The 26780-nt window shown below is 40.8% G+C and overlaps 1 protein-coding gene across 1 annotated transcript in view; it reads right to left on the bottom strand.

The window, feature by feature from the left end:
• The window catches only part of rttn (rotatin), a 35522-nt gene extending 13115 nt beyond the window's left edge, over positions 1-22407 (bottom strand). Inside the window, exons 1-33 of the mRNA XM_038727129.1 lie at positions 22248-22407; positions 21677-21864; positions 21184-21373; positions 20892-20990; positions 20685-20775; positions 20277-20391; positions 18346-18496; positions 17466-17631; positions 16652-16842; positions 16331-16446; positions 15261-15428; positions 14959-15171; positions 14645-14757; positions 14396-14522; positions 13940-14065; positions 13469-13585; positions 12705-12844; positions 11928-12099; positions 11728-11827; positions 10116-10201; positions 9428-9545; positions 8580-8676; positions 8409-8474; positions 8082-8273; positions 6904-7146; positions 5515-5665; positions 4276-4442; positions 3311-3530; positions 2229-2357; positions 2011-2121; positions 1364-1522; positions 974-1051; positions 142-340 (exon numbers count right to left, since the gene is read on the bottom strand). Coding sequence (XP_038583057.1) covers positions 142-340; positions 974-1051; positions 1364-1522; positions 2011-2121; positions 2229-2357; positions 3311-3530; positions 4276-4442; positions 5515-5665; positions 6904-7146; positions 8082-8273; positions 8409-8474; positions 8580-8676; positions 9428-9545; positions 10116-10201; positions 11728-11827; positions 11928-12099; positions 12705-12844; positions 13469-13585; positions 13940-14065; positions 14396-14522; positions 14645-14757; positions 14959-15171; positions 15261-15428; positions 16331-16446; positions 16652-16842; positions 17466-17631; positions 18346-18496; positions 20277-20391; positions 20685-20775; positions 20892-20990; positions 21184-21373; positions 21677-21864; positions 22248-22278 — 4630 coding nt within the window. The 5' untranslated portion in view covers positions 22279-22407. The remainder of the gene's footprint in view (positions 1-141; positions 341-973; positions 1052-1363; positions 1523-2010; positions 2122-2228; positions 2358-3310; positions 3531-4275; positions 4443-5514; positions 5666-6903; positions 7147-8081; positions 8274-8408; positions 8475-8579; positions 8677-9427; positions 9546-10115; positions 10202-11727; positions 11828-11927; positions 12100-12704; positions 12845-13468; positions 13586-13939; positions 14066-14395; positions 14523-14644; positions 14758-14958; positions 15172-15260; positions 15429-16330; positions 16447-16651; positions 16843-17465; positions 17632-18345; positions 18497-20276; positions 20392-20684; positions 20776-20891; positions 20991-21183; positions 21374-21676; positions 21865-22247) is intronic.
• Between the last annotated feature and the right edge of the window lie 4373 nt (positions 22408-26780).

Below are 26780 nucleotides of genomic sequence, written 5' to 3'. Positions count from 1 at the left end.
CAAAAACCTACAGTCGAAAAACAGTGCTAAAAGGCAGTCCCTTCAGAGCCACATGATCAAATCTATAACAGACCTTTCTTTCTATTCATGAGAATGGTGAATAAAGATTAATAAATGATAAAAAACTGAAATAAAACCCACCCAGTGAATCGCTCTCCTGAGAACTAGGTCCACTGGTGGCGTCAGCCCGAGGTTGCAGGTGGAACGCGTACCTGCCTCGGTAGCAACTGGAGGCAGAGACAGCCACATGTTGGAAATACTGACAGTGGTATAGGAGAGCCTGGAGCGCTGGAAGACCCACCAAAGACACACCGGACACCTCATCATGGACACATGGGTGCTGGAAGAGGGGAGAGAGTTAATGAAAGCTAACGAAAGTTGCAGGGAGATGAGTGCACATCAAACTGTTAAATGACGCCAATTGAACTTTTACTGTTAAGAACAGGGCGAAAGGAACGGACGTGGGCTAAACACAGAGGGTTTGACGGTAAAATCCAGCTGGGATTGAACTTTGTCTGAACTTCACTAGAGCTATATTTTCAACAATCAACATTAAACTAAAACGGGACAGTGTGCTAATCTGTGTTTTGTATATCTGTTTTTTCCTGGCAAACACAACTAGATCACCTTTTGTTAACAAAAAGCCTTGCTTTTAAGAGATAAGAATAAATTATATTTATCTTCTTTCACCTCTGACATACAGCTCCCTTCACAATTAATGACTTCCCCAAATTAAGATGCTGTTGGTGTTTTGACAACAGATATAAACTCAATTATTCTGGATGTGAGTGGTAGAGGCCTGCACACAAGGAGAGCTTCAATTCTAGCAGCACCCCTGGTCTGAACCCTGCAGGGCTCAGGCTAAGAATGTTCAGGGAGGAACAGCAAGGGGATAGAAACAAAGAGAAACTGAAAGAGGGGGAGAGAGAAAACACTTTATGGTCTATAAAAGCTGCCTGGCAGAACTGCAGACCTGCCAGTGGGAGTCCTTGGCCTCCTCTGCGTTGGCAGGCATGGGCATCACCAGCAAGTTCTGCAGGATAAATGCAGCCTGGACACACAAACCAAAAAAAAAAAAAAAAAAAAAAACAGAGATGTGGGTCAAGTTAGACTGCATCAGCAACAGTGCCATCTGCCTGTATTTGGCTGGTAATACATGAAAGGCCACCCATGCTTTCTGACCATAGATGAAATAAAAGTAAAATCTGCCTTGCTCTTACTAATTTTGATAAGTGCGTGGAAGTAATTTTTGGGAAAAAGCAACAACTGTTGTATCTTTTGGCCCAGGGCACCTCAAGGAAGGAAGTTATTTACTTCCAGTGTCGCAATAAAAAGGAAAAACCTCTCTGGGTGTACACTGTACCTCTCTGCGGACCATGCTGCTCTCCTGCTGATCCAGGAGGATGTTGAGCAACGTGCCCCACAGACCTCCGCTGATGTTCTGACAGCTGGCACACAGAGCCTGGCACCCGCTGGGCACCGAGGACAGAGCTGCACCTAAACCCAAACTGGCAAACCTCACCTGACGCGAGAAGGGGAAGACACAAATTTGGGTGGATGTTTGAGGAAAGAGAAAAAGGGAAACAAAGATGGTGTAGGTGTACATACATCCAGGGACAAACAGTAAGAAATGTTATAGTCTACCTATAGCATGCGAATTTGGCCATGCTGTTTATTCAGAACACAAGGCAAGCATTTAAATTGATGATGCAAAGACAGACTCTACCTTATCAAGGGAGCCCCTTAGACTGACTTGTGTGGGAACTTATTTTTGGAGACAGACAGAGAATTTGGAACGACTAGCTGTCATGTGCTTCCTTTTGTCTGTGAGTTCTAGCACAACTCTTATGGGTTTCATTTAGTCCCCAACGTCACGCATCTAGAAACTTCTTTTTATGACAGAGAGAGTTTATGAAGTAAAGCTTAAGAATAGTTTACATGTGCTTGAGCGTGAATAGCAGCATATGTTATTAGGAATTCAGGAAAATGAGAAGCTAGAGACTATAGTACCTCTTGATCTCGGTCGACCCAGAGTGGGATGAGCCAGGCCAAACCGAGCTGAGAGGCACTAGCCTCCTCAGCAGCTGCTTCATTCCCCAAAGACCACTGGGATATGAAGTCCTGGTGCAGACAAAAAAAACTTTCGGTTACATTTAAACTGTGCAGTATTGTGACTGTCAAAGGCACAGACTTTCAGTACTTAAATCTCTTCACTAGTTCACACTTGCCTTGTCCTTGTTCTCAGCCATCATCTCATGCGACAGGTGAAGCAAGCAGATGACAGCATTCTTGGTGACACCCTTTCCCATGAAAGACAGGGAGTTGCCTCCCCACTCTACGTAAAATGAGGAGATCACCTGTTTAGAAGACACAGATTATATAAGGAATATTGATTTAAGCGCAAACTGCATGTTAATTGGATTTGGTAAGTGGTGTTTTATCACATGTAGATCCCTGTTTCTGTTTGAACACCAGTGACTGAACAAAGAGTACTTGTTTCTGAGTTACTCATTGCTGTATGCTCGTCACGCAACTCACTGCATCCACAGGAAAGCTAAATACAGCCGAGACTAATTATTTTTCTTTGATGTGCCATCAGGATGTGGGACTGCACTGAAGAGCAGGTGAAGAGAGAGGAGCCCATGGCTTGCTGAGCTTAGGGGCCCTACAGTGCCAGGAATATCAGGTGAGAGGTGGGTCAGGAGGGTTGAGGAGACTGGGGTGAAAGAGTTAGGTCTCTGATTGTTATCAGCGAGATGGAAGTAGCCACCAGAGATCTTGACTGGAAAGGATATTAACCTTCAATCTTCATGTTCTAATCTTAATTCATGTCCATGATAGCTGCCCATTAAAACAAACCAAACAAAGCATGGATAGGTATTGTGTAAACAGCACAGTCTATTCCGCAGGGATCTTCATTCCCAATCAAAAAAAAATTTTTGGGCACCTCTGTGCTGAGGACTGCTGCGCAAGCTGGTCCACACTGTGTTACGCTATTGTTTCATGGACTGTTGAACAACTGAACAGATGGAATAGGCAAGGTTGATTAATCTCATCAGCATCTTCACAGTATGGCATATCTAATCAATGTGATTTTACCTATTGCAATTCATGTCCCGTAACCATATTCTGCTTAATTTTAATTAATTCCTCAGAAAATATGGTGCTTTTCCTTTTATCCATTTCTGTAGACCGTCTCCTCTCTGACGAGAGGGTAGGATGCTTGCATGCGTCCATGCAACACATGAGCATATGCATGCATACCGTGTAGTCACAGAAATTCACAGACATGCCACTTTCAAACACATACCTCTAATAGTCCACTGAGATACTTGGAGCACAGAGGGGCGGGCTCCAGGTCAGGGCAGTGGGAGCTCCAGCCAGGCTGGGCAGTCACGCTCACCATGCCCTGCAGTGTCCTCTCTAGGCTGGGAAGGCCATAGAAACGCGGGGCGTCAGACACCCGCAGGCTCTGAAGCAAACGGACTGCCAGCTGGCTCTTGAAGGGGCCTGCTAATGCCAGACACAGCCTGGACAGACAGGAAAGGACAGAGTGAAAAAGAGTGAGAAACAAGCAAACCAGACAAGCAAGAGGGTAGACAAGAGGCAGAAACGAGAGTAAAAAAGGCAAGATAATGTTGACAATTGGCATACCAATTCTTTATCATAAGCCTGTGGCTTTTTATGTGTTTGGCATTCATTTCCATGTTCTAAATGACTAAACTAGTAGCATTTCCATCACAAATTAACTGAAATAAACACATCCCCTACAGTGGAAGAACCCTTCATTATCTTTTTTTCCTCCTTATGATATTAATGTTTCTAACCCCAGAGGAAGGCTGAATAGCATTACATCAGAGTGCATTTTTCCCATACACTAAAAGAATAATAATTTATCAATTTATTTTTCATGAAGAATACTTTAGAAATGTAGAAAATATTGGGGCATATCTCTAGCAGAAGAAAAAAAACAGAGTAGGAAGGTCAACCTCTGTGGCCCTGAGCTCTAGCTGGAGTTAATGCAGAAATAAGTATTTTACTGAATGTTTACTAAGCAGATAAAAATAAAATTCTTACCTATTCTAGTAGTGAAATGAAATTATCTTTCAAAATTATAAACATTACAAAAAAGTTTCATTTAAAACTTTACAATTAATATTTTAAATAAATAAAAAACATGAAGCATAAGAAGACTTAAAAATAAAAAGGACTGTGTCTATTGCCTGTCTTGTGACCTAGTGGAGAGTCACGAGTCTTTGTGTGAAAACCTCCTACCTGTCGGCCGCGTGTGTAAGTCGGAGGAGTAAGATGTTGAAGAAGCTGGAGAGCTCTCTCTGCAGTCTCTGGCTGACATGGTTCTTCAGTTCCTCCGGCTCCCCGGGGCTCTGAGTTGAGGTCTGGGTCTCCACACCAAGCACCAAATCAAGAAGGGACTCAGTCTCCTGGATGATTGACGGGTGAATGGACACAAACAATTTCTTATCAGTATGTTTTTTCATTCTATGTAATTATTTTGGCTGTATCCCATATTAATGTGACAATGCTTCTTAGCTCATCTCTTTGTACTTAATTTTCCTATCTTTTAAATGTTTGTTTTGACAACTTATGAACATTTTCACCAGCCTTCTTGTTAACTGCATACACAGTAAATACCCTTGTTTGACAGATAATTAACTTCAGTGGATTATGTGGCATGTATCAGCTGACCTTTCTAAATTCAATCAAACTGACGCAAGGTGGGAAGATGTAGAGGAGGTTGACGGGTGTGTTTGAGTAAGCACCTCCTTCTTAATACTACCCATTTTCCCCTTCAAAATCTCACATCCATGAGTGCCAAACATGCAGAATTTCTTGTTGAGCAGTGCACACAGAGTAGACAGTTAATGCAAGTGTAGAGAGCGACAGATGTTCCTGAAACAGCTCAGTAATTACAGAAAAGCTGGAACAGAGTAGAGCGGAGCTGCTCACCCCTACCAGGCATTCAATCTGAGTCTGCCTTAGCTGCCAGGGGAGGGCTTATTGTTTACACACACATTAATGAGAAAGCCAAGGTGAGACTGATTAAATCCTAAAAGTAGCTCTCAGCGCTAAAGCAGTGTGGTTTTTCTTCTCCTCTGGCAAAAATACAACTCCAACTTTGTGTTAGGAGCACAGGAAATAATCTCTGCCGCGGGTCTGCGGTGGTACGCTGTGATACTATTTTTCTGTCGTTATGAGAGTGTAACATGTTTGGCTTGTCTGACGGCGTGTGATTTATTCAAGCTTTGATTACACCCTCTGTGTTGGAGAGAGAGCCTAACCGGATTACTAGCTAACAGAGACACACACACACACACACGGCAAGCTACAGTGCAGTAGTACCCGGTAGTCTACTACTATACCACAAGCATAATGTAAATTAGACCAGTTTGTGTTCAAAAATTCTCAACTATCCCTTTAAGCCCAAACCTTTACAGGACTATTGTAGTGAGGTTTTACTTTCCTGTGTGCCCATAAAGTGCAAAGGATTTGTACCTGGTTGAGAAGCAGCTCCAGTATCCAGCGCAGGTCCTCGTCCTCTGGGTCTGATGCAGACTCAGTGTGTTTGAAGTAGGCATTCAAAAATGCAACAATGCCCACTAGCAACCTCTCATCTTCTACACTGGCTGGACGCACCTGGAGAAACCTGCAGGCAGGAAGAGACAGCGGCCGTAACAACAGAAGGAAGCGAACGTGGTTGAAAGGGGAAAAACTTTATATTCATTATTTGTCTTATCAAGTATACTGATTCCCAAAGAATCTAACATTTGACTCACTCTTCTATTTATTCTATTCCATTTATTGTACAGCAGGGGTGGGAATCACAGGGTACCTCACGATACATACAGTATCTCACAAACGTGTGTACACCCCTCACATTTTTGTAAATATTTGATAATATCTTTTCATGTGACAACACTGAAGAAATGACACTTTGCTACAATGTAAAGTAGTGAGTGTACAGCTTGTATAATAGGGGTGTACTCACTTTTGCTGCCAGCAATTTAGACCTTGATGGCTGTGTGATGTGTTATTTTGAGGGTACAGCAAATTTACACTGTTATACAAGCTGTACACTCAGTACTTTACATTATAGCAAAGTGTCATTTCTTCAGTGTTGTTGTTATAACCAAACATTTGAAGAAATGTGAGGGGTGTACTCACTTTTGAGAGATACTGTAGATCACAATACCTATAATATCTTGATACAATTCTGCGATAATTGATATATTACTAGACAATCCTATAACAATGCATCCGTCTAACTATGAATACAAAATGCCCGAGAAAAGGTTAAGTGCAGTCTGTCCAAACTGGGAGAAAGACATATATCATATATTCATATTACAGAACTAAAGAGCAACTATGAAAAATTATTAGAAAAAACATTTCTTTATAAAAACAGGCGCATAAAAGTCTAATACATCACATAATATTGATAACTGTTCAGTGACACAGCGTTGTGGTAGCAGTATTTTTAGGTCACTGGGAATTTTGAGATTAGGAGTATTGACCCTTTGGGGTTGCTGTAGCTAGGCAGTGTAGAGTGTAGAAGCAGCAGAGTATTAACTGATCAAGCAATGGTTTGAAATGATAGGCTGGAATATTGATACAGTATAGTGATATATTGCTTTATCGATTTCTTTGCCCAGCCCTATTGTACAGTGGAAATATTAATTGCACAAACCAATGACAAGTGTGGGACATATGCTGACATATGCATAGAAAGAAAATAGGTTCACAGTAGTATAATAATGGCATACTGTTGGGGAATCCCATAATTTGCTTAATTCATAAACCTTAACAAGACATTTTCACTGACTTGGTTATTAGCATGTGAACCTCAAGTACATAAATCTTTAATTGAATTTGTATGCAGTGTACCTGGTCACTGCTGCTTGCCAACTGAGGGAGTGAAGGGTGGCTCTGCAGCTGTGAGTGGGGATGTGAGGGAGGGCCAGTCTGTCGATTAGTAAATAGAGGCTGAGCCTGGAGAGAGCAGAGGTCACCGAACTGTGTCCTGCTGCCGTGACGATGGCCTGGATGCAGTCCTGCAGCGCAGTGGGAAGGTGCACCGACTGCAGCGACAAAACCTGTGCTTCTGACAACTTTAAGTCAGGATGAAATCTGTGGGGAACAAAATGTAAATGGTTAAAATATATTATGCAAAATCAGATTACACTGACTATTGATGTGCTGACAAGTGTGTTGCAGAAGTAGCATCCTCAGAAGCATACTAATGACTGCATTAACAAACATATTTGATTACCAATCTGGAGGGATGAGACATTCATGAGTCATCCAAAGACAGCTATTTTCTGTGAATTACTGAATCAAGTAGAAGCAGAGGCGGGCATCATACCAGCTACAAGCAACAAGCAATGTTCAAGAAAACCGTCTAAACAATATGGGGAAAAAGTAATAAGACACAACTATACTATCAGAGGTTAAAGTCTTAGGCAAACGAAGCCCAAAGAAGAGTGCTCACAATTTTCACTGACTAATCGATCTTAAACAAGTACTCATCTCCCATTCTTAGCACTGTATGAAATTTAGTTTCTGGTGGATTGAACCATCTTTGATGTGCATTAAACGTCTTTGATGTAATCAAGCTGGTTAAAAGTGTGTGAGAGACATTCTCATCTGTTTGAATTAGGTCACATTAAATGAAGACAGATGAAACACAAAGATGCCAAGCCTCTGAAACGACTTTTTTTTTTTTACTGCAATTCTCCACAAGTGATAACATTGTCTAAGAGTGATGTGTAGCGGAATTTTCCAACAAAATATCCTGCTATAGAAATATTGCTCAGGTCAGTTTCTCCAACATATCCTTCCTCAAACCAAAACAAAATATTACACAATCATCAAAAAACAATGCAAACATTCTTGCAAAAACATGACCCTTAACAGATAAATGAATATACTGTATATGAACAAATAAATACAAATACTTAACCTTTTTCCTTCTATAAGGAAGCACACCTTCAGTCTCTTGATACAGAAACATTGGTTAACCTTGATTGACGATCTTTTTTGGAAAGAAACATTAAGGTTCTTACTCAGTAATATCGGTGGAGTCGCCCCGCAGCTTTTCAAGTAGGTGGTCTATCCCCGAATGCCATGCAATGTTCCAGGCCACCTGCAGGGCTTGGCGGGCGGTTGCCAGGGTCAGCAGGTCAGACGAAGGGGGCAGAACACAGCAGTACGGGCTGACAGCGTGATGAGTGGCTGCCTGGAAGGGGATGTTGTACCTGGGAGAAGATTTGGCAGAAGAGTAAACTGTTGTTAATATTGCTTGTGAAGTTCATCCGAGAAAAGGACCTTTTAAAGAAACCATGACCCAGGTACGTATGTTAACTGTTGTTGATCTTCACAGATCAGTTTACCTGCGTGTTGCCGACAGCGGCAGGGAGAACGGTGCGAGGGTGACATCTCTGTTGGATGTGTCCGACCTGATTTGACACAAAAAAAAACACAACAAAAAAAAAACAGCTAGTACAAAAAAAAAATATTGAACGGATGCACGGAAAGCTAAAAGAGAGGAAAAATAAACTCACCATATTTCAATGCTGGCGATCTCATCAAAAAGCAGTAAGCTCATCAGGACAGCAATCTCACTTCCATTGCATTTGATCTCCTTCAATATCAAGGATGCTATAATGAAGACACAACATGGACAATTTAAATACAATACAATAACCACACCCTAAATTTCATCACTTGACCTCATGAATATATTCATAAGAATGTTTAAATTTGAAATTCCATTACAGTGACAAACACTTAAAGACTCGTTTCAAAATTGAAGTTTGGAAACCCCCAGTGAGACTGCCACACCATATCTGGCTTTGCTTACATGATCACATTATCATAACTCTGAAATCTAAATGCAAGAAGAGAGTATTTTAAAATGAGTTGTACCAACATTACATTTGTATTGGCACATTACTTTGCAAAGAAACTCTCAATATTGCTCCAAAAAGTATCTTTCTGTATGAATCAAACAATAATGCACTAACAATCTACAAATATACAGTAGTAGCAGTATATTCAATACAGTCAAGATTTTTATTATTTAAATGACATATCTCCTAATTTAAAATGAGTGACTGACAATTGAGCTTCAAATTAAGCAAGATAAATGTGAGTGGCTCTATATATTACCTCTAAATTTTAACTACAGCATCGCAGATAAAGCTCTGAACAATGTACTAGTGTTGAGCTCAGTTTCACAGCAACAAGTGGCATCATTAAATGCCACTTACTACAGTGTGACAACATGGTTAAAAGCTATGCATCAACAGATGACTTGTCATCTTTTTTTCTTTTTTGGGGGGGATGTGCCCCCGAGCCACACAACACAACGTGCATAGCTGTTACTTAATGAGTTGTCTTGCGAATGTACCCCTGAGCAGTGAGAGGAGCAGGAGGTTGCGCTGTGCCAGGCTGTGCCTCAGAGAGGGATCTGCATACACCAGCTTCCTCAGGATACATACGCAAGGCTCCAGCAGACAGTCTAAGCTCTGAGGGGAGAGACGGCAACATACCCACTCAGTTCAATTGCAGGAAAAACACAAAAAGACACACATATTCTCTTTCTCCGTCACCTCCTGCTTGACGTCTTTGACAGGGACAGGGACAGGGTCTCTCTTCACAGCTAAACCCAACCCAACCTGCAGGCCTCCCTGTTATATATGTGTTAACTGAGACAACTCCTTCTCTGCATCAGTGTTCCTCCACCTCCATGTAGCCAGACATGCTGGATGATTAACCCTGTCAGCAGCTTCTGATTCAAGGCCTGAGAATGATCAGCAGACTGCAGTCACCAGAAGGCAAAAATCACTGCTGACCAAGGCCTGTCTGACACTATTAATACAGGCCATTTCATCCTTCTATCATGCATGCCTCAGTGGGTTTCCTCCACATCCGCTGGCAACACATGTACTCACTTGACCTCACATAAACAAGGACATGTAGATGCGAGCACATGGAAGAGCATTTATTACAGACACAGGGCTTGTTTTATTTGGCTTCAACAGCAATCCTTTCAGTGCTATCTATTTATCACTTTGCCAAAGCAGGTTGGTTTTTACCTTGTTGCCGTTTACACTCTCCATAATGAAAGAAATGACTTTGTCTGTTATTCCAAGATTCTTCAGCACCGGGTGCATTGTTGTGTCTGCAGGGGAGTAAGAGAACAATTTAATATAGTGACGATAAACATTTGCATAATGCTCAACTATTTGCTTTTCGTGCTTGTCTAAAACATATGGTGGTGGGAAGACACACACTCTGCTGCGCTGATTGCAAATTGTAGTTCTCACAAGAGTTGTTTTTTTTGTCATTCTGTCAAGAGCATAACCTTTCAGCTAGAACTCCGCTTAAGCCTTTCAAACATCTTTATATGTGGTTGATAATTCAGTTACCATTCTTCATTATGGAAAATCAAGCTCAGTATCATTCTCAAACGAACTATTCTTGCATTCTGCTTGTATACTTAGTACGCAGTAATACTGTCCCCTTTACAGATTTAAAAGTACTTGCAGGGAACAACTATGGGAAAATAGAGAGGATGTTTTGTGTAACCAATTTAAAAAATACCTAATAATATCTTAAAGGAGTCAGCCATTAGAGAGAAAAACAGACTTGAAGAGTGGTTTAAAAGTATTAGCCTGCCAAAGCCAAAATTCAGCGAGGAAATTAGGGCATAAACTATTCATCGATTAAATCATTACTAAAATGCATCGCCGCAAAGAATTTGCGGCGATCGTTTAATCCATATAACTATATAGCACACTGGCATTTATTACTGCCGCACATCGCGCTTACGCTGTGAACACGACATGATTATGATGATGCAAAGTGGAGGAAGAGAGAGAAAAAAAACGAGGGACAAAGAAGAAAGTGTCCACAGCATGGGAATATTTCAAGCTAAAGAAAACAACAACTCTGTAACATTACAGTCTATCCACCGTAAAACGAAACTAATGTGGCCTCGGCAACAGCACGACAGCATCTGATCAGAAAGCACCTGGCGTTCTGCCAGCAGACCGCAGACAAGGTAACAGCAACTTTAGCATTTAACTGAAATCGTGACTGATTGTTGAGTTGAAGGCTAGCCAAAGTAAGTCCGCAGTCCTCAGCTGAAAATGTGCACACGTGCGTTTGTTTTTCTCTTTTTTGGCCGTGAGTTGTAACCTCACAGTCAGGAGTTAACTGGGTGTCGGGGAGCTGCACATTTACTCACCTCCAGCTCTCTGTAGCTCAGACAATCCCTGCTACCTGCGAGTGCTAATCCATTCTTTCACCCATATTCTTTGTCTTTATAAAAGCTATCTTTATAATAACAAACAACAGCTGAAAGTCGTGTAGTCTGCACGAGCCTTTAGCTTGTATAGCACTCGGGTGATGTTTGTGTTTGTAAAGCAGCTGTCTGGTTGTTGGTCTGATGTTTGCTGTATGACACACTATGACCACCAATAAACGTGCACAGCTGATCCCGTTACCGGGGGGGGCGCCGCCGCCGCCGCCAAGCAAAAGTACTTCTTAAACGACGCATCGATGAATCGTTGAAATAACCTATAGAAGCTTCGAATACTAAAATCATCGCTAGCTGCAGCCCCAGTGGAGATGATTTCAAAATAAAACAGCAGTTGAGATTTTAAGAAATACTGTTATTAACTGCATCTTTTGCAGACAACTCACTTTGCAGCACCACAGACAGCTGCTCTGCTGCCGATCTTCTCAGGCAGATGTCAATAGTGTCTGAGGACAGGATACAAAACAGCTTCTCCACCGACTCCACCTAGCCACCATTAAACACATTAAGTAAGCACGTACAGTGTATCTGCCTGGGCAGGAGTGTATACCAGAGTGCTGTTCTTTCTGTGTATGTGGATTTATACCTTAAGGACGGATTTGTTGCTGGTGTCCAGCGAGATGTCTAAAGGGTTTCTGAGGCAGTAGAGGTTGGGGAGTGAGGAGATCACTTGTTTATCCAGGTCTGGTCTGGCTCTGTTTGCATCTTCATCGCAGGTTAGGTTTTGCAGGATTTGTTGCACTGCTGCTATTCTCACACTGTTAATAATGAGCAGAACCTAGATTTAAATATTTAACTCAAAAACAGTTTTAAACAGATTAACTACATAAAACATGCAATACATTAGAGTACTAACACAAGGTTGAATATGTTACCTGCCGTTTGTTTTTTTGCAATATATCCAAATGGTGACTGGTTGTCAAAAAAATGGCTGGCAGGGCAGACAAATTTATTAGCTGTTGCCAAAATGTAGCAGGGACTATCTCCTGACCAGTGCCCGGTGTTAATTTCCATCTCTATCAGTATTCATAGGCTGGGACTAGATAGCTGTTTTACACAGGCCTCACAGAGCATTTAGATGACTTGATGAGCACATCAGCTGCCAGCAACAGACAGGGGTAATATGTCCATCACGTTATAGAGCAAACTATTTAGACTCTGAGGAGTTTGTCTGGTTCACAAAAAAAACAAAAAAACAACGTCAAACAACTTCACACAAGCAGAGACACAGAACAAACATACCATCACGAACACACACGTCTGGTATGCGCACACATCTGGGCAGGCACATAACATGTGAAACAGTCACAGAGAGAGACAAATGCAGACAGTGACAAAAGAAAGACCCAGAGCCGGTACTCACGTGGGATGTTTAGTGAAAAGGAGTCGGAGCGCCGCTTTTAGCTTGGCTGTGCCTGGAAACACGTTGTCTCTTGCCACATCGGACATGTCACTTAACAGCAGGACACAGTTTCCCAGTGACTCTTCAGTGCTGGCATAACCCTGCCACACACACACACACACACACACACACACACACACACACACACACACACACACACACACACACACACACACACACACACAATTCTCAGACTGCCTTGGCAGACAATAGAGCAAACAATGGGGAATTCCAGCTAAGCAGCACAACAGTAAATAAAATATGCATCGCTTTGATTTCGGGTGGTTTCATTTCATCTCTTGTTGACATGGCGGGCCCATCTCTGTATGGTCTCCTTGAATTAAATCACACTTGACAGCCTAGTCAAAATCTCATGTATATTCATGAAGAATTTCCAGGCTTTCTGTTGCCTGAAACTCAACAATTAATAAAAGCTTGTTTTTTTACACCCCAAAAGGAAACAATACAGCACATACTATGTAAATGAGAGAATAACTACATTTCTCTCACTGGCAGCTCAATATGCAGTCTTTTGAGGTCCAAGAGCGCTAAAATTGCACTTTTGATCATAGTTGTTTTTATTGTGGAGAACACACACACACACACACACACACACACACACACACACCACCCCACTCCATAAACATAATGTAATAAGTTCCAGGCATGGTGCCGCTTTATGAGCCCTGCAGAATACAACACAGTCACAACCGAGAGCACAACACCTGTAATATGGGCATGACCGGGTAAAGTGCCTCATTGAATCTGTCCCAGGTTGATGCTGTCATCATTAATCGTCCCTTGAGCAGGAATAGCAGAACATCCTTGGCAGCAACGTTCACCTATAGATCACAGGTAAACTGCTGAATTCACAAAAGCAACTGCTGACAAAACATTTACTAGCAAGTAGTTTAAGTGACTGACTTAAATGTCTAAATTACATGATACATGTAATGGTGAACCATGAGAGTTTAGCATGACCTTAAAGTAATGTACAATAACTTGACACACACAACACACAGAAATCCTTGTACTTTTATTCTCACGAGTATCTGTGTTGGTTATATTTATTCCTTTCAACCCAGACCTAATCTAACATATTTAAAAGGGACCAGAACGCCCTTGCTCCGACGGTCTAAAAGTCAAATTGGTTCTGATATAAATATACACAAAGAACACACATGCATTTTGCCTACCTTCTCAGCAGGATCCTGGAGTCCAAAAGCGCTTATTTCATAGAGCACCCTGGGATGGAGAAGGAAGTTCACTCCACCGCAGGCTTCTGGTTCCTGTCGTGACACATTCTGGATGCCAAGGCAATCCTGGGGGTGTATGTATTCAAACCGGAGCACATCATAAATTATTGCTATGCTCTCACTTGTGCTCGCATACAAGTCTTCCAATTCACTTTAAATGTAGCCATGTACTCTAGACTGGGGCTAGAAAATGAAAAGGAAGTCTGATTTGAAATGTCAAGCAGGATTTTTATAGCACACTGTCAAATATCTGCAATTTTCTTCCTACTTATTTACATACCGCCCCGCAACAACAAACAAGACACGCATCATGGCTTTAGTAGCCATCGTTTTAGCCACAAATCTGCATACTCGCATTTACACACTGATTGTCTGTATAAGATGGCTTGCTCTGACCTTGACCAGGTTTAAAGTGCATTCGTATGCTTCCAATTTGACAGGTTGTAAGGGATGGGACAGCAGCTTGAGGAGAAGTTTCTGGATCTCTGTTTGGAGGAGGGGACTGGGCTGATCAAACTTCCACCTGGTGATGGACAACCAAAGGAATTTAAACTAGCATAAAAACACTTAAATATGTAAATGCGGCAGAACAAGTGAATGACTTCACACTGCAAGAAACAATGATTTTCTGTAAGATTATCGTACAGGTAGGAGCAGATGTGGACACATTCCTTGACGATGGGTAAATGGTGGTGAAACGGGAGGCCACCTACGGCCTGGCCTGCCAGCTCCAGTAACTCCAACCAGTTGTTTTCTCCCTTGATGATGAAATAAATCAATGAATTATCACAAACACGTTGATATGAGTAACAGGTTTTGCTCTAATCTGACGGCCACAGCTAGTGACAATTTAGGAAATGTAGGTTGTATAGCTGTAAAAGACGACAGCCCTCTCTCTGTAGACTGCAGAGCTACTTGTGCTATTGGCTCACTGTAATCATGTGACATAAAGCGCATACCTCGGCTTGTGCTTCCTTGAGGAAGGTGCAAGTGGATTCCATGCTGAGGGCAGCGCGGGTCACCCTCCTGTAAAGGTCATGGCTGTCTGAGTTCACCTGCTCCAAATAGGCCACTGCTGTCTCTTGCATGCTGGGAAATAAACTTCCCAATGACATGTCCAAGCATAGGTGGAGAAGAGCTGTTGCTGTGTTTTCTGGGAGATTGTCACTAGCCTGTGTGAGATTAAGACCTTTACTTTCTACTATTGACTTACAATAATCACATAAAGTATTGTCATTTGGTTACACAAGCAGACACACACCTTCTCAGGAGGGAGGATGGTCTGTAGGAGTTTAATGGTGAACATAGCGGTGCCTGTGTAAGCCATTCTGTGATGAACCTGAGAGCTGTGGGGAATGTCTGCTAAATAGCTCTGATGGTAGCTCAGGATATCTCCCAGTAGTTCCATGCAGGTCTGCAGCTTCTCCTTCTAAAATACACACAGACAGAAATGTTGACAAAAGCACACAAGCCGCAACAAGCGCAGCAACACACATACATGTGCTCATATCACGTGCACACACACAGACACACACACCAATGCACAGCGACTGGCTGGAAGCCAGGAGACAAATTGTTCGTTCCACGGGTTAGGAATTGAATGTAATCAGATTTCAGGGTTATTTTGGGACGAGATACAGATCCCCCCTATCTCGATTTGAATAAATTGGAACAATCTATTCTCAGCCACATTGTTCTGGGAGCAGAAATTGAACAAAATACGTTAAATGCCAGCAGGGGGCAGTAGATGTCCTGTGCATTGCTGCGGCTGGCATGAGAAGTTCGGCCCATTCCCATAGGAAAAACCTAGAGGTCTGGCACACAAAAGCTGCTCTCCACATAAAGATGACAAAACAGTTCTTAGACTGCAAGGCTCTGGGCATGTTTTAAACAGTAGAGGGCCAGAGGGTCCTGGGCTTGACAAGTGTTTAAGTCCCCATGCGCAGTAACATACTCTTTAAACAGTCAGGGAAGATAACAAATGGTTCTGCATGGTGAAAAAATAAAAATATAAATACATACACCAGTTTAACACAATCCATTGTATCAACTTTATACACATAATTAATGAACACATTTACTAACCCACCGGTACAGAGGAGAGGTGTGCATGTATGTCTGAGAAGCTCTTTTTAACCAGCAGAAAGTCTTTGTAACCTTATATAATTCATTCAGCTCAATCACATGCCTACAGTTCTCTTTGACAGTTGAGTACCGTATGCTTGTGTGTCTGTGGTAAATTGTCTAGTGGCCAACCCAGTTCTCCTTTTTCAGTGAAGTGTATCCATTCATCTACAGAAGATGGCTGTCATGAGTCGTGTTTTGACTTGCCAGCTCCATCCCCACCAGGCTGCGATCATCCCAGACCAGCTCGCAAACACTGTCCCCGAGCAGGAGGATGGCGTCGCACAGCAGCTCCAGAACACGATGAAACACATGCGAACCCTCTGAGAAAGAAGACAGGAGGAGAGAGAGAAAGCAAGAGCAAAGAAGATTAAATGACAATAGAATATAATCAATGTAGTGAAACAGGTGGTGGGGGGTATTTGCAATAGCAGATCTTTACTCAAGCAAAATACAGACAGGGATTATTGATTTATATACTTTTTTCCCACCCCCCTTTCCGTAAGAGACTACAATGTCTACACCTACCTGTCTTAAGCAGTGGTATGGCATGTTCCATGGTGGCAACAGTAAACTGAGCCAAAGTGAGCTGCTGTAACTGCAGCTCCAGGACATCCTCGACACCGACGTCAGGAAGTGCCAAATGGGCCACATCTGCAGGTGACCGGGGCCTCTGCCTGGGGGCCTGGACTGCCGCTCCACCTCTGTGCGAGCTGCCACTGGATGAATCACAGACAAGAGAGGAGGACAACTGTAAATTCATACATCATCTGCACTTGGACCACTCAAATACAAGGAGTGACGTACGAGCTGTATGGGGATGAATCAGAAAAACTGAACATGCCATCACGGGAATCAGAAGTGAACACTGCAGACCAGCCGCTAGAGGGCTCCTGGTGTCATTCATATTTAAGAAGAAGAAGAAAATCCTCCACAGACTTTCATCACGACGTTTTATCTTCATGTGTGGGTTGCTGGTGTCACTAGCAATTTTGTTGTTAACCAATCCACAAAAAAAATCTTACTGTGCACACATTTCTAAAAAGCATAAGACTCTTTGGTTAAGTGTAAGCTCTGATGAAGGAATTGACAACAATGCTGCTTCAACGATCCTTTCAAAAAGTTATTTCTACCAGTAAGGCAGATAGAACCTAGACATAATACCATTTAAGCCTCAGAAGTGTGACAGAAGCCAAACCGAGTTAATCTCTGCTCTCACTGACGACATGACTGCTACAGGCACACAGAGGAACAATATCGTACAGAGGCAGCAGTGCCTTCTTTAGCATGTGTTTAAAATGCACAGTTATGCATTAATGTAGAGTTGCCCACGTGCACACACCTGTTGGAAGCTGCATCGCCATCTTGGCCATCTCCCCTGGCTCTCTGGCCTGTGCGTCCCACCGCAGAGGGCCGAGCAGAGCACCCTGACGCTGGCGATGAGGCCTGGGAACTCTGGGCCCGCACCTCCTGGGAGTAGGAAAAGGACGAGTTCTGGGACACTGGATCTACACAACCACAAAAAAAGCAAAAAAGGGGCATACTTTAGGGCTGAACAATTAATCAAAATATGGCCTGCTGAACACCAAATTTAAAATTAAATATTGTCGTGATGCAGAGATGTCCTGGCCTGCACATCATATTCTACAGACTTAAGAAAACATTTTTGTTTGGTACAGATCCTTGCAAAAAAATAAAAAAATAAAAAAAATAAAATCACACCATAATAATTTAAATGTTTTTCATAAAAATGATTTATGCTAATTATGTAAAAATAAATCCTCCAATATTGTAAATCATATCACAACTGCAATATCAGTCAAAATAATTTCAATTTTTTCAAAGTTGGTCAGTCATAGCATACACATTAGGTGCACTGTATAATAAGAGAAGATTAAGGTAGTGGGGGACAAATCCCTCATTTTAAGAAATGAATCAGTAGGATTAGAAAGCAATAGGTTTTCTTTAAAACTGCATGTAAATAGTTCAGAAAGTTTTAAGTCTATACTTCACTGAAATGTAAATGAATGTGGTATGCTTTAGGAACTGATCATGTGAAGCAAATGCGACACTGTTTGACTCTGAATCTGTTTAAAGATTTACTTTACAATGAAGGAGCATATGTAAACTAACAGAATAAGCAGGTAAAAAATTGGATCTGCATTTTTAAAACACATCTGTAAAAGGATCTGTACATCAGGCTAACTCATACAGCGTGCTACCTTGCTTTGTAGAGTAGAAGCTTGGATCTTGATGAAAGCGTAGTCTCCTCCTTAGTCCCACACAAAGCTGCCGCAGGCACGAAAGAGCCTGCAAGTGAAGGTAGATCGCCTCACCTTTAGCCGAACCCAACCTCAACAGGGACAGAAGGTTCTGAAAACAGAAGGGAAGAAGATATCAGAGCAGTGTTGTTACTGTGAAGCTGGGTTAAGGAAAGGTTTCTAAAGACATAATTAACCAGTAATATCCAATTAGATAATAGATAATATACTGGGTTATGGCTCTGTTTACAAACACACAAACAAAGGCTTTGTAAAAACAGGACCTAAACTCAGACAGTGATAGAAAAGTTGTAATAAAGTTTGCTAAATAAAAAGGGCAAGTGGAATTGAATTATTGAAGCAGCAATTTGTTCCAAGTTCAGACTCCCTGCCCTCTGTAGCTAATGATGTCATGTCTCTAAATCCGAGTCTTTTAATTTAGCTTAATAGCTCTAGTAACTCAAAGGAGGGCCAAGTAAAGCCACAAGAAGAAAAGCACTTCCCTGTAATGATTTCTTTTTGATGATGAGACTGCTGGGTGACAGTATGCTAATATTGCCTTGAGACCGATGTAATTTAATGCACCGCTTTATTAACAAAATAGTAACGTTCACAGTGGCTCATCAGGGCAAAATGATGTCTCCTCCAACACTAAATGCCAATGAAATAAAGAGTTTGGATAACAGATGCACTTTGTTGCAGACATGATACTGACAGATACATCAAAAACACTTGTTTTAAAAATAAATATATATATATATATATATATATATAAAAACGGGGGACAGAGCTAACGTCTTGAACGTATATATTAAAAATAAAAAAAAAAAAAAAAAGGATTGTGTTCACTGTGGATTTCAGGGTTATGACTGACCCTGTGTTCTCATTTGCAACATAGGACAGGTGAGATTCCTTCAAAGCCAACAAGAACAGGACGAGGATATTTGGACGAGTTTTACAGAATCTCTGATACTGAAGGAGGTTTTCAGAGGAAAGAAGCAAACCATTCCACCAAGGACTTCCCATCCCTGCGAGAGGTACATCATGACCAAACTATATCCTCACAGCAATCTTTTGCCTGCTCATGCAAAGTAAGCCTCCAGAGGCCTCCACAACCTCCTACAAGATCAGGGACACAGAATTATTATTGTTCAAGGACGCTATATGACAGGTTATTATTTTGACAGTGGCTACAGTGACCATCCCATAAATTCCATTATGGGATGGTCAAGTTAGCCACTCAAAACAATACACATCACCTAATAGACATGAATAAACAAGAACACTAAATATAATGAACAACAGTTGGCCGAGAACCAACAGAAATTAATGAAACAAGCCCTTGAATTCTCCAATGACATCTTTAATTTGTGATCTTTGGACACCCATACTGATCATACTAATCAAGCAATGAGATTTTAGAGTCAGCGACAAGCTGCCATTTTTAAATCAAGACAGCACAAATTTTCCATTAAATCCAGGCTTTTGTCTTGTACATAAGCACTGAGACTGACAAAAAGCATACATCCTTAAAAGTAAAATGATGGCATAGAGCCATTCTAATGCCCTGCTTCACGATACAAAACTATTAAATTAATTATTAAACTTTTAATGACATATCTGAGATCAGTGGACCCTTATAGATGACATTGAAACATTCAGAAGAAACCCATTGTATCAGAAGATGATAATAAATGGCAGTCATTCTGACATTACCTGCTGCAATGTGGGATCAAACCTGTGACTACTTATAATAATAAAATAACTGCAACCACTTTCTGGTATAATTTTAGAATCATATTTCTAAAATATACCAGTATATATAGGCATAAATGTACATGCACATTTATAACTACTATTGTCAGTGCAAGAGAATGGTTATGTAATGATACCTTTACAATATTGGGTCTTTGCAGGAAGATCTCAGCAGGGAAATCTTGCATAATGACATCGCACAGAAGTTCACACGTAGTCCGCACCAAGTTGGGGTTGCTGCTCCTTAGAGAACTGTTTCAGAAGAATTAAAGCAGATCTAATGAATACTGAGTCATTTCAGATCTCTGCACTCTTGTTAAGTTGACTAAACCCGAAAAGCTTGTCAAAGGGAAAACAACTAAATAAAATCTATCCTGTACGTAGGGCATCAAACCCAAATCTTTTTTTAGGTCAAAAACTGTCAGGCAAAAGTTGGCAGAGAATGCTTTTGACAGATTCTTAGTCTGGTTAACTAATTAAATCTGAATTGTGTGAACTTTACACTGCATTTTAATAAAGTATATATGATCTGTATTGTCTCTTACCTCTCATTGGATGAAAGTATGTGTCTGTCTGTGTTTGTCAAAGTCAGCCATGGAAACACAGAAAACTTCAGACACCTCACAGATTCATGCACTGTACAACACAGAGGGATGAAACGTGCTAACCAAATACTTTTTTTAATACAAAAAAATTCAAGATGAAACCAGCACACTAAGAAATCTAAGGGTAAGTATTTAAAATATTGGTACCTGCTATCTTCTGAGGTGGTACATATGTATGGCTGGGAATGCTCTTGTGGAAATATCCCATTTTAGGAAAATGCTCTTCGGGTGGAACAACTGTAGCCGCTACAGCAGAGACACCAGATTTGTTAAAATATCCTTTCACATACTTCAAGCATTTGATCAAACTGTTATAAGATCCATGTAAAGTAAAAAAAGACATCTCATACCTACCTCTCCTACGTAAAACTAGTAACATTTAGTAGTTTGCAGAAGACAGAATCAAAACAAACATTACTTTTGCTTTAACTTGCAACACCTGTTGGAGTTGTAGCATGCTGTCCATGCGAGCAGACCATAGTATGACTGGGGAGTAGCTCAGGTAGCTGGAACAGCTGGTCCAGGGTCCCATCGATGATAGCTCGCAGCCTGGGTTCCACATTAGGAGACAGTTGGGTGAGGAAGTCCACTGCGCCAACGTCTCTTAGCATCTGGGCTGCGCTAGGATGCTTGAAAGACAAAATGGCAAAATGTCACTGAGCAAAACCCACTGCATGCAGGTCACTGCTAATATGTCATACAAAGCACACAGTTTATTTTTATTACCATGAAACGTCATCATATCATATATTAACAAAGGCTAATAGTAATCCTGCTTCAGTTAAGGTTAGCTGCTTAAAGTCTGCTTGGTGTTGTTTGAGAAAGGCTGAGGCCTGGGCCAAAACGACATTTAAAGTTGATCAGTATATTTTGAAAGTTTGTAGACTGCTCCTCATAATAATGTTATCATCTAACGTTAGCTATGTTTCTACCTTTGATAAAGTTGAGAGCAACTCCAGGACCTCTTCCTGCAGTGGCACCTCGGGGAAATTGAACCATTCGAGGAGATACACAAACAGCATCTTTTCTTGGACGATGTCGGAGACGGAAATCAGGGACAGATCCAGCTTGCATACGATGCTCTTCAAAGCTCGAACTCTTATCTCCACCAACGAGTGGCCTAAGATTTGCAGAAAAACAAAGGATTAAGTTGAGAAGAGACATTATAGGAAGAGTTTAGTGACGTTTTGTTTTTAGCTAGGAGTTAGTCAACAGCTAACGCTAGTTAATGTTGGAGGTGGAAGTTCAGAAAAGTTTTACTGACTTGAGTTATTTATCTAGCGTTAACGTCTATTAAAACTATGCATAGTAAAGTTAGAGTACCATTACACCTACAGATAAAAGTAGAGTCCACCTAGAGAAGGTTTCTATTGTTAGCTTGTTAGCATGAAAGCGGCTAACATTAATAATATTAGGCAAGTGACACGGTTTTGTTAACATCACTTCAACTAAAGTGAGGCACCTAACATATATTTGCTTAAGTTAGCTAGTAAGCTAGCTTACCTATTTTCTTTATAAGGGGAGACAACTCCATGTTCAGCGTATCCTTGTGTAGAAAACAGGTTTAAAAAAAAAAAACAGAAGATACATCAACGATCGAGACTTGTCAGTTCAGTGGTTTTCTGCCAGTGTCAAGTCAACAACGTCTGGGTCCGTTTTCAACGACCGCGCCAGCGTCACTCCACTTCCTGTAGAGGTGGAGGGTGCGTTCAAGTGTACAAACTGTACGCAGACAGTACAGAGTAATGACGTACTAGCCACAAAACATTTACGCAGAGTAGATACAATAATGCAAGCACCTGAAGGATTCAATTATTCTCATATAACTTAATCATATTTCTGAACGATGCAGCATTTTTCAGGGAGATCTGCTAATCAGCACTTTAAAACCAACATGCAGCAATGAAGGTCCACAGAGACCACACATTGTCTGTGCTAAAATTGCAGCTGCATATAAGTTAAAAAATTAAAACTAAAAACTACCAAACACTCATTAAACCGCATTGACAAAGCTGAACAGCAATTATGAAACGAGCCAAAAGAGAAATAGTTATAAGAAACTGACAAATAGCCTACTGATCCGGTGCATCAATCCACCTTTGCAGCAGTGCCAGATCTAAAACTTAAGGTGTTTCATAATGTGGTAGTTATTTTGTCTTTCACCTTTACCCCACCTGCAATGATAGTAGCAGTCCTCAAATCTTTTTAGGGCAAGGACTCAGAGGACTCCCTTTGGAATGGATCATCTAACATGTGCAGCAAATCTTTTGAAATGTTATGTAAACATGCTGAAGCAAATTTGTCTTGCCAGGATCATCAGTGTTTCAGCTCATGTTTCAAAATCATGGAAGGCTTTTGCATTACTCAAATAGTGAGCGAAGTTTTGACAGCAGCCACATTATCCTGTCATTAAATGAATCTCCTCAAACACTGATGTTCTCAAAAATCAAAGCCGATCTGAGTCGCCTCTTAACACGAGTGCAGGCATAAACCCTGCGTGTAAGAAAATCTAGTTGCACAAGATCTCACACTTGAAGTGGTGCGGAGATGATAAGCAGACAGGGTGATAATTAACAAACTTAGCAAATGATAATTTGATATGATAATATAATCACACAGCTTTTGAGAATTCTGGAGGGATTTAAGCCCATAATTAATTTGGCTTTATACTGTATATTCTATTAGAAGGAAAATGATAATTTGTGCTTTCATGATCCATTACTGTTTTACTCCAGCACATGTAGTTATAACAATATTCCGCTCCAGTTTCTCCTCAAGTTACTTCCAATTTAGAAACATTTCTGCTCTGTCACAAAACACACGTAGCTATGCTTGTTCCAGAGTGTCATATTTGAAATTTACATGCATACTTTGATATTATTTTGCATACTGAGCCAAATATTCAAATCCTAGAAAATGGACAACTCTTTTATAAACACTTTCCTGTAATTTGGTGTGACCTATATATTGTACTTGGGAACATCTGCATCTTGACCAGAATTTACAACAAAGTTTTGTGAGTTGGAATAGAGCTTGTCTGCACAACATGAATCATATTGATGAACCTGTCAAAAAGTCCATTGATCTGAGGAGGATAAAATATGTATCCCAGGTCCCCCAGTCTCTGCTACTGTATATAGGACTGAGTGTTGATGAATGTTTTTGGCATTCTTCAGATGTACAATGAAAATACAGAGTGAGAGACATGCAAACAGCTTAGGAGGTCTTCTTTACCTAGGGGAAAAATACATCGCCCTAGGTCAGGCTAGAGGTTCTCAATAGCTGCTGAGTCTGCTCCAAACAGTACATCACATCATTTCTGTTTGACAACCACAGTGTGTCTTCGATCATTTGTTAGCATAGGCTGCAGACAGGAAGCAGAACTTCACTTTAAATAAATGAAAACATGGGGTAAGGTGTATGTCATTCAGCAATGTATTTTTGAACATCAGACATAAGGTCTGCTTTTCTCCCAGATGCCTTTTCAGATGTTTTTGTCCATTTTCACTCGTGTCCTAAAAACTGCAGTTATCTCTTCATTCATACATATTTAGTTTGAAAGTATTAGTTAGTTTGTTATGTACTTGTTTGCTGTGTTTTCAAATACAAGTTTCAGATTTTTAACATAGTAAATCATACACAACACCTGTCATTTATTTTACATCAGGCTAAATTACTCATATGCCAGACACCACCTCAGGCTGTAAGCCTGATCTCTGAGTGGAATCATGCCAAATAAAATACTGTGAAGCCAGATTTACTACTGAAGCATCTCAGTCTCTGGACTATCACTGTGGTTAAAGCTGATCATGAGTCATCAATTGCCTGACCATGCTGGAGTTAACTAATAGAGACTGCATGTGCTAGAGAAGAAGTAGAATGTATAGCTTTTCATAGACAAGCTTAAAAACTTGGAGTGAAATCACAACAAATTAGGCACTGTATGAAAATTAATGGGGTGTGGAGGAGGTTTGAATCTGATATTTCCTTTTTTGAAAAAGCAAGACCCTCTGCAGCATTATTAATATTTTCTGTGGATCCTTCCCTTCATAATATCTCAAAATCAATATCAAAAATAGGTAGAGTACAAAGAATTTAAACCTGCAGTGCAAAAATTTTGATAGGGAGTCGACACGTGCTTATGATGTATAGGCTCTGACCGGTGTGTCAGCACAGTAATGTGGCCACAGACAGCAGATTAAAAAAGCTCTGGGATACTGGGAATACAGAGAGATTTACTTGTTGGTGAGTGGCCTAATCAGTGTTGGGTGAACTCTTTTGGCAAGGGCTTGAGTGAAACCGATTTTCATAAGGAAAAGTCCTGCACTCCTGCTTTAAGATGGTGTAATGTAACTTAAACTATATTAATTGAATAATACATTTCACAAAACGCCTATAAGTGGAATTAGTAATTTCGAAATGTATGGCAAACACCACAAAATAATGTATATTCCATAATAGAGACATTAAATAAAAGGCTCCACTTGGAATATAATATTTCAAAACTTTATGACACATTTCACTCAAACTTTATGTTATGCAGACTAACAGATTGAAACTAATGGGAGAGATAACATTTAATCACAAACATTCATACAAATAGAATGTGTATTCTGTGTTTTTCCTAGCTGATATATTTGCCCTATTAGCTAGTTGACTGTGGAGGGAAAAATACATTTTTGTCCTCTCACAAGCAAATGCTGAAACAAAATTTTTTGGTGAGTAAAAATGAAAAGACTCTCCTGTGCTCTCCCCAAAAAAGTCAAAAAGAAGAAATGCAACCCAACCCAACCCCTTTTTCTGACCTCCCTCTAATCATTTTCATACAGTCGCTTTTAGCACATTAAAGAACTTTAAAAGTGACTTTAAATCAAAACGTGAGGAAGCTGAAGTAAAGCCCTTATAGCATTTCATGCATAAAAAAAGGTCAAGGCAGCTAATTAATTATATCATTAATGTAATTGTTCAAAATGTAGCACCCCATATGGCAACAAAATATAAGAAGCTACTTCTAGAATTAATAATGTGAAATCAAGGGTGACGTTATAACAGACCCGAAGAACATAAGCAAGCAGAGAAATAAAGACAATAAATTCCTTGCCATTTGGACTGAGCTCAGTGTAAAGCCCTCTTACCTAAGGAGGGGGAAAACGTGATGTTTTGGACTGATTCAGCCACGGGACACTCATTGATTTTTAAATATATATATATATAAGAAGGTAAATGAATCTGCTGAAATCACAGCGAACCTCAAAAACAACACGGCAGGTGTGTGGACATCATCCTTACAATGAAAGCTCAGACTGTATTTTGAGGCTAACCCCTTCCTGTGTTATTCCACAGTCATTCCTGAGACAAAACCCAAGTGGTCCCACTGGCCCCATCACTGCCTGACATGCCTGCTGTACCCGTCTTCCACTCTGCTGCAAGTGTTGATACATGGGTGTGCATGGAGGGGGGGGCTCCCCGCCATTCCCCCATCGGCAAAGGAGTCAAGTCAAAGGACTGAGTCGAACTGAAGCAAGCGCAGACACATTGTGCAAATAATTTATGGCTGATGCAGCGTTCATTTGAAATTAAGATGAAACACAAGGAGCTTCCCCACATGTAGAGGTATCTCATTAAATAGTGTGGCCTGCTCCGTGTGTACAATGCTCCATCCTAACTTGAGATTCAGTGTTTTGAGTCGTGCTTATACATAAATTCAAATTATTTTGGAAGTATTGATCTTGAGAGAGAGAAAGAGAGAGAGAAAGAGATACTCCAGAGGCACTGATGTGTTGTGCTCTGTGGTGTTTGACAACAGCAGGCAGATACTCCATCCCTATCAAAATATTGGAGTAAGTATAAAATCTAAACAGCCTGCTAATAGTAACTATTTGATCTGTTTATCCTGTCATTATGCCCACATCTGAATATTTACTTGTTTTAACTGTCTGGCAACAAATATCTACCAGAGTAAAGTTTGTTTGTCAGGTCTAATTTAGCTTGTAGAAGCACTGCATCCTTGCTTCCCAGTGTCCTTGGTGCTATATC

Source organism: Micropterus salmoides, unplaced genomic scaffold (assembly GCF_014851395.1).
Source record: "Micropterus salmoides isolate LMB-PRFRI ecotype aquatic unplaced genomic scaffold, ASM1485139v1 Ms_hic_scaffold_1, whole genome shotgun sequence".
In the NCBI taxonomy this organism is placed as follows: Eukaryota; Metazoa; Chordata; class Actinopteri; order Centrarchiformes; family Centrarchidae; genus Micropterus; species Micropterus salmoides.
Note: the sequence above shows the minus strand (reverse complement) of the source record. Positions and strands in the feature narration are given on the sequence as shown.